The following is a 12,500-nucleotide window of genomic DNA, read 5'->3' as shown; positions in this document are numbered from 1 at the left end:
AGCTTTGGCATAATGCCCACTGTATTTTTGTTTAAATCTTGTGAAGCCAGGGAGTAGCACACAGAAAAAAACACTTCTAGGCTATATACCATAACTGAACAGATTCCTTGGTGGGGCCATAGCCTGTGCTATTTTTAGAATCAAGCACGGATCCTACCCGCGTGGTTTCTCCATCCCACGTTTTGGAGGCGATCCACTCTCGCTGTCAATGAAAGAACGTCAACACGTATCTCCCGTTCCCCACCGTCAAAGCCGCACAGTTTTCCCCTACGTATCCTCATTGCTCCGCCTACCTTTCCAGTGGGGATTTTTTCATTGCATCCATTTTTGTGTATTTAAGAAATCTCCAAGAATTAACAACCTGGAGGAAACCGAGAAGCACAGTGAGGAGGGAGGCCACAAAAGAAAACAAACACGAAAGGACTCGACGCCTTTATTTCAGCATGCGAAGAGGCTCTCTCTAAAAGATGACAGCGATGGGCTAGACAGGATTTAACATGATTGCAAAATAAAAAGGCAAGAGCTCGATTTACGTTCATCAACAGTGACTCCTCGTTTGGATTTAGAGGGGAAATATGTTTGGAGTAGGCTATGCTCCACACGAAGACTTGGTCAGTTTCCTTGTGTAGTACGGGGACTTCAGTGAACCGTTGCCAATTTTAAGTCTCATGTATGGAAATGAGGGCTTTCGAAATCTATTATGTGAATTTGGCGTTGCAGCTGGCTTAGTTTGTAGCCTACCTTCCAGCTGCCCAGCTTTAGCTCCCTGGTAGTGCTGGCAATCCTCACAAGCCTACTGTGTGTGTGAAATACCATGATGCTTCCTTCGGTCACACGCAAGCAATTTTGGTCAAGGAAATGTTTAGCTTGATTGCTTGCATTCGAATGCTAGTAACTTAACTTGCATGTCAGATTGAAATCGTCGGTGATTTGAGTGTATGTCAAATAATTCCAGTCTGAATCCATCCATTCCAGTTAAGGGCATTTGCTTTTGTGATGATATGGCTAGGTGGCAGATTTCACAGATGTTACATATCAATAGGCACACAAGGACATAGCTTTAATTAAGGCTGTGCTATTGCTGATTGTTGATCTCTTTAGCAATTGTGTCTAAAGATGTCTGCTCCACTCGGGACCCGGGGCGGCACGTCCGCTCCTCCTGTGGCCGCTGCCCTACCGGAGATGCCGGACCTGAGCCACCTCACCGAGGAGGAAAGGAAGATCATCCTCGGTGTCATGGACCGGCAGAAAAAGGAAGAGGAGAAAGAGCAGTCAATGCTCAAGTAAGCCTTTTATTTTCGTCCTTTTTTGCCTTTCTTTCTGAACGTGAGCACAGAGAACGCTCTCCGAGCTCCAACAGCTGTGTAGGACATGCTAGGGGTTCAGCGCTATCTGCCCCTACATTGCAGGGGTAGGTCGTGGGAATGTTCCATTTACATTCGATGATTTGCCATGAAATACTCGACATGAAATGCGTTTCACACTCTTTATGTGCATCCTCATCACTTGAAATTAAACATGGCTGCATACATGAACACATCTTTATTTAGCGGGCGGAATTCAGCGGATGTCATGACCGTGGATATGAATAGCGTTGGTGCTTGCTGTGGTCGTGTTCGTTAATAGCCGTGTGTTGTCATTTGCCTTGTGGGTCTGAATGCCTTGTATGTAAAACGGGCCTACTTCTCACTCTGTTGGCTTGAGGTTGGGTTAGCAAGCGGCGCCATCTTCGCTTAAAACCCCACTAACTGGCCTTTTATTGTGCATTATACAACCAGAAAAAAGACCATTATGCTAAGAGCCCACACGATATGACCTCCTTAGATGGACTGGCTGTTGGTACAACAGCGCTTTGCTAGCGCTCACTGTGGCCTAATGCGCTGTGCTCTGATGCTTTATCCAAGCTTGCTAGTGCTGTGAGCGGGCAGCCAGCCTTTCAGCACCACGGCGCTGTCCACTTCTGTTTAAGGTGGAGCGAGTGGTCCTCGTCATCGCTGGTTAAGCATCCTGAATACTATTTGTTCTTGACAATTTTGGTCACTGAGCTTGTTATGTGTGACTAATAGTTATGTTTTTATACGATTTATGAAACAGATTGTGTAATATTATTGTATTTTATCAGAAACATGTTTCAGATGATCTTTGATTGAATCAGTTTGTGAAGTTGTGTCATCCAATGCAAGGTTTCAGAACAATAGAAAATAACATTTCTATGTCACTAATGTCATAAATTCAGTCTGATGAGTCCCCCCCCCCCTAGCATTTCATTGCCAGAAGCAGAACTTGACAGAAAGCTCTTTTAATTTATTCCACATGTAAGCAATCAGCACAATAAGCCATGTTTAGCTCTATGCCCTCGCCAAGCTTGTAAACCTCACATTTTATTTAGGGCCAGTTTAGCAGTTACAGGCTACATTAGGATTGTCTTCCAGTGAAAGGTGTGTGTGTGTGTGTGTGTGTGTGTGTGTGTGTGTGTGTGTGGTTGCTGAACTCAGTCATTTTGCATGCAAGCCATCACCAGCTCCTTAGCCTGAGATATGCTGGGGCAGCCCAGTCATAGAGCACCTGTTCAGTCACTGATGCCACCCTCCCCTTACCTGACAAACTGAGCTACAGTACTCTACTAGAGAGATACTACAGGTATGATATTCAGATATGGGGTTATAAGGGTCCCTATGAGTCGCACTGAATATTATGGGATATGAGGGAGTGTGTGTGTGTGTTTGTTTTGGGGGGTGGTGGTGGTGGTGGTGGTTTGGGGCACTAGTTCGCTCTTCCAATGTTTGTGTGTGGGGGATTGGATGGCATTACAGCTTTTGTTTCCAATCATTAGGTCAATATTAGCCATTGTGTATGTTAAATAGAGGCAACACCATGGTAAACATGAGTCACAGATTTAAAGACATGGCCACCTCACTGCCCGGCACTGAGCATGAATCATCTTCCTGTCATTTGTTTTCTCTCATCTTTTGCACTGCCTCTCTCTCCTCCTCCTGGCACGGGGGCTTGGCCACCTCACCCTTTCTGAATAGGACAAGTGATTGACTGCCTTTGTCACTTGTGTGAACTGATGGCAGTGCCATGTGTACGGTAGCAGGGTGGGGACGAGGGGAGAAGCATCACTTACTGTCAGCGCGCCCGGTGTCATGACCGCCCTGCCCTGCCTCGCCCAGCCCACTTGCCTGGCTGGCTGGCCATTTCCACACCAGGAAGGGGACGGTGTAGAGTTGCACAACAAAAGAGACGCTGCGGCTCTTGACTGGCTCCAGTAGGCCGTTTTGCTCCCGCCCCTCTCACACACACACACACACTCTCTCTCTCTTTCTCTTTCACACACACACACACACACACACACACACACACACACACACACACACACACACACACACACACACACACACACACACCAAAGTACAGGCCTGCTGATGATGTCACACTAGACTGTTTTATCTTTCTCTCTCTCTCACACACACACACACACACACACACACACACACACCAAAGTGCAGGCCTGCTGATGATGTCACACTAGACTGTTTTCTGCAGGGCAGTTGACCACCGTATCAGTTAACATGCGTCATCAAAAAGACTGAGTTCTCTCATGTATGGACAGGTTTTTTTTCCGGTTGTTGTTGCTGTTGTTTATGCACGAAACAAATAGACCTGTTGTGTGAGAAGTGTTGTTTATTTGCTCCTGCCTGTGACCGGTATCATGTTTCAAGCAGTCAGAGCTTTCTGTGAAAGACTGTCTGTCTCTCTGTGTGTAAATGCAATCCTGACATCAGTGTCAATTACAGGCGCATGGTATTAGTGACCTCTCCACATAGTGTCCCTGTGTGTGTGTGCTGGTCAAGACTTTTCATTTCTTGTCCGGCTGGTATGTCGAGTGTAGGGTGGATGGGGGAGGTTAATTGCCTAACTGTGTGCTAATGAGAGTGTAGCATTGGTCAAGGCACCAGGCAATCGTCCAGGCCACAGGAGGGAGGTTGGGAAGGTGGGAGCCGGTGGGTTGAGGTGGAAACGCAGAGACCCGGGAGGGACCCGAGGGCTGCCCACCCGAGAACTCCGAAAGAAGAGCAGAGAGGGAGGCACTGAAGAGAGAGAGAGAGAGAGAGAGAGAGAGATAGAGATAGAATGAGAGAGAGAGAGAGAGAGAGAGAGAGAGAGAGAGAGAGAGAGAGAGAGAGAGAGAGAGAGAGAGAGAGAGAGATAGAGAGAGAGAGAGAGACTGTAATCTAATCCTGGGAATCCTGGGAGAATGGAGCAGAGGAGGAGAGCGGAGAGCCTCAACAGCAGCGAAAGAGCCGGCAGCTGCCAACTCACTGTCAGAGAGCTGGAGATGCTACAAAGGGAAAAGTGGGTGCAAATCCAGAGAAAGAGAGAGAGAGAGAATGAGGGATAGAGAGAGAGAGGGAGAGAGAGAGAGAAATGCTGCTGACTAGCTTGTGATTATCCAGGATGTAGCTCCCACTCCTCCAGGATGTAGCTCCCACTCCTCTGGGTTTTCTTAAAAAAAAGATCTAATATGAAGTGATCAAGTGAGAGTGCCTACAGAGAGAGTGTTGCACCCTGGCCATGGTTACACATGTGCATGCTGACTTGTGCTTAGAGCAGGACGCTGTGGAGACTAGGACGCCTATCCTAGCATGTGCAAGAATGATAAAGTAAGTCATCACCACGCTGCCTTCCACTGTGGCTCTCTGAGAAGTGGACAAGCCTATTTGACTAAGGCCCCAGCTGTGGCGCGACTGGCTGGGGCCCCTGCACCGTACGCCGGCGACCCGGGTTCGATTCCCGCCCCGTGGTCCTTTCCGGATCCCACCCCGACTCTCTCTCCCACTCGCTTCCTGTCAATCTCCACTATCCTATCTAATTAAAGGCAAATAAAGCCCAAAAAATATACTTAAAAAAAAAAAAAGCCTATTTGACTAAAGTCTGGGTTTACAGGAGTGCTCTAGCAGCATGTTTGCAGTTGTTCAGACCAGTTGTTTAGAGAATTATGTTTCCTGATTGCAGGTCATTGTTAAAAGTTAGGCTATGCAGTATATTAACAAAGCCTTTTGTGCATTTTTTAAAGTAGTTACGTGGTGATAAGGTTGGAAAGGTTAGGTACTGGCCCACTGACATGCTTGTCGGTCTGAGTTAAAACAGTCATGGTACTCTATGGACTTCCTGGGCCTCCACCCCACCACCTCCATCCTCAACTCTACTCTCCTACAGTACACCAGAGTGGTCGTGACATCCTTTCCCCAGAGTAGTCATGGAGACACAATCTTTTCCCACATACCCAACGAGGGGAGGCGCTGCTCCGAGTGGAGCTGAGTGGAGCACCGGATGGCATTCTGTAGACACGCTCCCTCTCTCCTCTCCTCTCCACTCCTCTTTCTTCTCCTCCCCTCTCCCTCTCCTCTCCTCTCCACTCCTCTTTCTTCTCCTCCCCTCTCCCTCTCCTTTCCTCCTCTCTCCTCTCCTCTCCTCTCCTCTCCACTCCTCTTTCTTCTCCTCCCCTCTCCCTCTCCTTTCCTCCTCTCTCCTCTCCTCTCCTCTCCTCTCCTCTCCACTCCTCTTTCTTCTCCTCCCCTCTCCCTCTCCTTTCCTCCTCTCTCCTCTCCTCTCCTCTCTCTTCTCTTCTCTTCTCTTCTCTTCTCTCCTCTCTCCTCTCCTTTCTCCTCTCCCATACCAAGAGCCACTGCTGAGGTGCCCAACCCCCACGCCCTCTGCTCCCCCAGGGAGAAAAATGGAGAGAAAGAGTAAAAAAAAAAACAGGGAGAAAAATGAGAGAGAGAGCGCGAGAGAGAAATTCCACACACTAGACTGCACGCCAAATGGCTGCAGCAGTGTTCTGAGTAGCATGCTGCTCTATATCAGCTGACCAGCCTGACCTGAACCAATGGGACTTTGATAGACATTTCTGAACCAATAGGACTTTGATGGACATTTCAGGTTAGATATACCAACCCCCCCCCCCCCCCCCCCCCCATTTTTATTAGACTAACATTCAAAGCGGATATCACTCCCACCTCCAAGTCCCAGCACTCTGCCTGTGCTTTTGCAATGCCCCTCTCATATCTAGATTTGTTGCAATACTTCCAAACACCACATCCAGTCCATATTCCAGTAGCTCATGGGTCAGAGCAAGCTACCCGTAAGGTCATGGGATAGATTTGGCAAGAGTATGTATCCTAGCAAAGAATCATTCACTGTTGCTCTACATCAAAGTGTCTCAGTTAAATATAGATGTGGAACACAGACTTGATTTGTATTAATTACAATCTGTTTTGTATTTGGTAATGGTATTTCTGTGTCCCCACAAGATGCCACTCGGATGGGTTAAGTGGAAGAGTGACTGAAGGGTGAACTCTCTCTGGCCGCGTGCGTTCCTCAGCCCGTCTTCCTCAGACGCCTTCCGAGAGGATCCGTATTTGGCTCCACTGACTAGTGTGACTCACTCACTGCTTTTGTACCTTGTGTGCTCTTCATCCTCTCCTCTCCTCTCCTCTCCTCCTGTTCTCTCTTCTCTCCTCTCCTCTCCTCTCCTCTCCTCTCCTCCTCTCCTCTCCTCTCCTCTCCTCTCCTCTCCTCCTGTTCTCTCTTCTCTCCTCTCCTCTCCTCTCCTCTCCTCCTCTCCTCTCCTCTCCTCTCCTCTCCTCTCCTCCTGTTCTCTCTTCTCTCCTCTCCTCTCCTCTCCTCTCCTCTCCTCTCCTCTCCTCTCCTCCTGTTCTCTCTTCTCTCCTCTCCTCTCCTCTCCTCTCCTTTCCTCTCTTCCTGTCCTCTCTTCTCTCTTCTCCTCCTCTCCTCTCCTCTCCTCTCCTCTCATCTCCTCTCTTTTCTCCTCTCCTCTCCTCTCCTCTCCTCTCTTTTCTCCTCTCCTCTCCTCTCTTTTCTCCTCTCCTCTCCTCTCCTCTCATCTCCTCTCCTCTCGTCTCCTCTCCTCTCTCCTCTCCTCTCCTCTCCTCTCCTCTCCTCTCCTCCTGTTCTCTCTTCTCTCCTCTCCTCTCCTCTCCTCTCCTCTCCTCTCCTCTCCTCTCCTCTCCTCCTGTTCTCTCTTCTCTCCTCTCCTCTCCTCTCCTCTCCTTTCCTCTCTTCCTGTCCTCTCTTCTCTCTTCTCCTCCTCTCCTCTCCTCTCCTCTCCTCTCATCTCCTCTCTTTTCTCCTCTCCTCTCCTCTCCTCTCCTCTCTTTTCTCCTCTCCTCTCCTCTCTTTTCTCCTCTCCTCTCCTCTCCTCTCATCTCCTCTCCTCTCGTCTCCTCTCCTCTCTCCTCTCATCTCCTCTCCTCTCCTCTCCCCCTGCACCCCTTCCCTCCTGCCCACTCTATGTTCTGCCTCAAACACATGATTTTAGACAAATACTCTGCATGGACATTCTCAACACACTATACTGTACATATGACCATGTTTATAGGCAGGATTTATAGCTTATCTATTAACCAGTCGGCCTAGTTGTAAACTTTCATTTCACTTGCTTTTTGTTCACAAGACAAGCGCAGCATCCGTTTAGAAGCTCTGTAGACATTGTGAAGCTCTATTTGTTTAAGGTGGATAAAAAGATCCACTAGAGTTGTAAAGATTGTGACTCTCTCTGTGGTGTACTGAAGTTCTTTTCCGGTTGTCATTGCTCATGGCGGCGAGCACAGCGGATGTTGATGCTGACGCCATAGAGGATGACATAGACCTTGGACACTGACATGAGATATGTGTCAATATTGACTGGGACTCAGGATTCTGACATAGATACCACTCCTGAAAGAGGAGCTATGAATTTGGAGCCCATGAGATTGTTTCATCAGCAGTTTCAACATTCACTTGCAGGATTTTTTTTTTATGTCAGTGTCTTATCATTGATTTACTCATTAGTGTTTCACTGATTGAGCCATTTGAAAACAGTCCTGTCAGCTAAAAAAAATCTTTAGTCACACCCATATAAATTCTGCATTGCTTAAAGGCTTGTGTGAGTGTGCTGATGAGGGTGTGAGTGTGTGTGTGTGTATTTGTATATGTGTACATATGTATTCACTGTATGTAGATAAGTGTGTGTGTATGTGTGTAATATGTGTGCGTTTGTGTGTGTGTATCCTCTTATCCACTCGTGTGTGTGTGTGTGTGTGTGTGTGTGTGTGTGTGTGTGTGTGTGTGTGTAGTGTATGTGTGTGTGTGCTTTGTGTATCCTCTCATTCACTCGTGTGTGTGTGTGTGTGTGTGTGTGTGTGTGTGTGTGTGTGTGTGTGTGTATGTGTGTGTGTGCTTTGTGTATCCTCTCATTCACTCGTGTGTGTGTGTGTGTGTGTGTGTGTGTGTGTGTGTGTGTATGTGTGTGTGTGTGTGTGTGTGTGTGTATGTGTGTGTGTGCTTTGTGTATCCTCTCATTCACTCGTGTGTGTGTGTGTGTGTGTGTGTGTGTGTGTGTGTGTGTGTGTGTGTGTGTGTGTGTGTCCACTCATTACTGTCCAGCCACATGAAGCAGCAGTGTGAGTCCCGGTCCTCTCCTTCTCTCTCCACTGGGCCGATGCTGAGATGCCATCCATGGGCACAGGCCCCTGCCCAGCACAGTGCAACGCTGCTGGCGTACAGTACTGCTCTTACATAAGAGCACTGAGGCATGCTGGGAAGGGACGGCAGCTCGCGAGAGAGAGAGCGTGAGAAGGAGAGAGAGAGAGAGAGAGAGAGAGAGAGATTTCCTGTTTAAGCAGTGGTATATGGACTGCTCTCTCTCTTTCTCTCTCTCTTTCTCTCTCTCTCTCTCTCTTTCTCTCTCTATCACTCTGTCATCCTCTTTGTCTCTGTCTTCATATAGATCACCGGTGGTTAGGGATCTAGTGTAGACGTTGACCTTTGGCCCCTCTCAGAGCAACCTTATAGGTCCCTGACTGTGTGGAGTGATGTGAGGGGGGAGGGGAGAGGTAGAGTGGCGCCCTGAGGAGCCAACCCAGTTGCTTTATCTCATGATGTACCCACCTCTGCTGATGAATGATGCCTTTATGAGCTTAGCTCTGACTCCACTGGTTTGCACAGACACGTCTGAATATTATGTATCATTTTATACAAAACTACAGAGAGAGAGAACAGAGAGAACTATAATGATAATGATGCATGCCATGTCAAATCCATAACACACACAGCAAGAAAAGGGTTTCCCTTCAGAAAAGTCTGAAACTATTGTCCCATCTTGTCCTATGGTCAGTCGTGAAGGGGTTTGGTGAGATGATGAGATAAATGAGACATAAGGTCTGTTCTGCGTAGTGGTCTGCCAAGGCTGTAAACGCAATGTTTGTATTATTGCATCGTTCACATTGCGGATAGTTTTGGATCTTTGTGCTCGGACAGGGCTTGCTCTGGCCCAGTGTTTGCTACCAGTGTGTGTGTGTGTGTGTTGGGGGGGGGGGGGCCTGGATGAAGCCTGGCACTAAGCACAGAGGAGCGATTTAGTCCCAAGCTCAACGCACACATCATGGGAACTCTTCTGCTGTTCTCCAGCGGTTACGTATAGAGCTGTCTTTCACAGGTTACATACACAACTGTCATCCACCGGGTACATAAAGCTGTCCTCCAGAGGTTGCACTTCAGGTCTGTCCTCCAGAGGCCACATAGGCACATAGAGGTCACAGAGAGAGCTATCCTCCACAGGTTACACATATAGAGCTGACAGTGGGCCTTCATAAGTACAGAGGCACGCTGGGACTGGGGGCTGGGAGCTCCAGTCTGTATGTGGCTCTACTGCACCTTTCTGAAACTACACATCTGTGGTGGTGGATGAACACATACATGCACACAGCTACTCTCTCTCTCTCTCTCTCTCTCACAGCTACTCACACACACACACACACACACACACACACACACACACACACACTTGAGCAAGGCACCTACAGTAACCCCTCACTGCTCCCCGAGCGCCGCTGTTGTTGCAGGCAGCTCACTGCGCCGGGATTAGTGTGTGCTTCACCTCACTGTGTGTACACTGTGTGCTGTGTGTGTTTCACTAATTCACGGATTGGGATAAATGCAGAGACCAAATTTCCCTCACGGGATCAAAAGAGTATATATACTTATACTTATACACGCACACACACACACACACACTCATGCACACACAGTAGTGTCTGGTTGTGGACTGTCAGCCTGGACAGCTTCAGCACATGATGCCCTCAGTGACCACAAGTAGTCCCTCCTTGTGCTGTTATGCCAATAGTATAGCTTACTCATGGCGGTGTGCATTTAATACAGGCAGGGCAAATGAAACTGGACACTAAAGATAGTGTGTCTGGGGTTGAGGAGCAGTTTAAGTCGTCCACGTCTGGCTCTTGGCTTCGTCCAAACACCTGACTGCCACCGCAGTAGAACAGATCAGATGCTTGTTCTCTACTTAATAGTTCAAGAGAAACGCTCTCTCTCTCTCTCTGTCTCTCTGTCTGTCATTTTGGCTCTCTGTCTCAGTGCGTTCTATTAAAGATGAATTGAATGAATTGATGCATTTATACTACGGCTGCTTCTATTTTGATACTTTGGAGCAAAAAATGTGAAATAAAAAGCCACGCACGGCACGCTGACGCTCCAGCCCGCTCTGACCTTCCGTGTTCATCCCATGTTAATGAGTACACCTCCATGGGCTATGTGGAGGCCATGTTAATGAGTACACCTCCATGGGCTACGTGGAGGCCATGTTAATGAGTACACCTCCATGGGCTACGTGTTCATCCCATGTTAATGAGTATACCTCCATGGGCTACGTGGAGGCCATGTTAATGAGTACACCTCCATGGGCTACGTGGAGGCCATGTTAATGAGTACACCTCCATGGGCTACGTGTTCATCCCATATTAATGAGTAGACCTCCATGGGCTACGTGTTCATCCCATGTTAATGAGTACACCTCCATGGGCTACGTGGAGGCCATGTTAATGAGTACACCTCCATGGGCTACGTGTTCATCCCATGTTAATGAGTACACCTCCATGGGCTATGTGTTCATCCCATGTTAATGAGTACACCTCCATGGGCTTCTGTGTTCATCCCATGTTAATGAGTACACCTCCATGGGCTACGTGGAGGCCATGTTAATGAGTACACCTCCATGGGCTACGTGTTCATCCCATGTTAATGAGTACACCCCCATGGGCTACGTGTTCATCCCATGTTAATGAGTACACCTCCATGGGCTACGTGTTCATCCCATGTTATTGAGTACACCTCCATGGGCTACGTGTTCATCCCATGTTAATGAGTACACCTCCATGGGCTACGTGGAGGCCATGTTAATGAGTACACCTCCACGGGCTACGTGGAGGCCATGTTAATGAGTACACCTCCATGGGCTACGTGGAGGCCATCGGCGTGCAGGGATACAAGGGCCTGTTATGTAATGGGTAGTAGGCTAGTGTTGGCCAGGGAAAACGCTGTTTGTTTACGCAATACCTCATCACATATAGAAATCGCATTATTAAGCAGCTACGCAGGTTTATGCTTTACTGTGCCTTGCAAATACAGCACCAGACAGACGAGCCAGGTGCAGCATGCAAAGTGATTCGCAGGTTTAATCCTCCTCACAAGGTCTGCGGCTGTGTTTGTGTTATATAGTCTGCAGATTAAAATATATGCTGAATATGCAATTCGAAATATAGCACACGCATAGATTTCCTCATGCTTGTAGCAGCTCCTACCCTCCCATGGTGATAGTTACACTGTGTTTGGTGATGGGAAGTCTTTTAACTCTAACTGCCCTCATACTGGCTTCTGAGATGGAAAAGGAAATGCATTTTTGTTGTCGACAGAAGACCATCAACTACGGTCGCCGTGACAGGCTCTGTGCTTTTTTACAACTACAGACAGTTTTCAAAATGGCCGTGAGGACTTTTAGAATGTTTGTTGTCGAGGTGCAGCTCTTTTCTTAGTCGGCGGGGCGGATTCTCCGTCTCACAAGTCAACAGCTGCTCTTGAACGCAGCGCGCTCGCTGGGGGTTGTCTCTCCTCTGCCGACACTCTAATTGCACAGTGGCGGAGGTGAGCCCGCCTGTCGCCTGACAGAGAAAGTGGCAATCCCAAACTATGGTTTAAAACATCAGGGCTTAGATGCTGTGCCCAAGCTGCCTCACTTTTTGTCAAGACAGTAGCAAGGAGGAGTGGTCGGGGGGACCTTCTTCATGATATAAAAATGGTCTCTATAGTCCTACGAGGGCTTCAACTGATTTAACAACCTACAATGAGAATTTATCAGTTGAAAGAATTAACATTTGCTTGTTATCCTACTTGATCGAATGTCTATCGATTACTAATGGTTCATGTTCGTATATGTATTAGTCTTTCGCATCATGGATATTTGTGTTCTCCCCAGTTTCAGAACGCTTGCTATGACCCTGTGTTTGCTAGGCGTGTGTGTGGGGAAAGTATTTTGCTATGACCCTGTGTTTGCTAGGCGTGTGTGTGGGGAAAGTATTTTGCTATGACCCTGTGTTTGCTAGGCGTGTGTGGGGAAAGTATTTTGCTATGACCCTGTGTTTGCTAGGCGT

The 12,500-nt window shown here is 48.0% G+C and overlaps 1 protein-coding gene across 1 annotated transcript in view; it reads left to right on the top strand.

Moving 5' to 3' along the window:
* Positions 1 to 1,116: 1,116 nt before the first annotated feature.
* Positions 1,117 to 12,500, top strand: part of LOC143118601 (regulating synaptic membrane exocytosis protein 2-like) — an 86,064-nt gene continuing 74,680 nt past the window's right edge. The window contains exon 1 of the mRNA XM_076279626.1: positions 1,117 to 1,283. Within this exon, the coding sequence (XP_076135741.1) occupies positions 1,117 to 1,283 (167 nt within the window). The remainder of the gene's footprint in view (positions 1,284 to 12,500) is intronic.

This window comes from Alosa pseudoharengus, unplaced genomic scaffold (assembly GCF_046254945.1).
Source record: "Alosa pseudoharengus isolate Yale_2024_CS ecotype anadromous, Long Island Sound unplaced genomic scaffold, YU_APseudo_1.1 YU_APseudo_1.1_scf_12, whole genome shotgun sequence".
Lineage (NCBI taxonomy): Eukaryota > Metazoa > Chordata > Actinopteri > Clupeiformes > Clupeidae > Alosa > Alosa pseudoharengus.
This window is presented reverse-complemented; position numbering and strand designations above follow the sequence as displayed.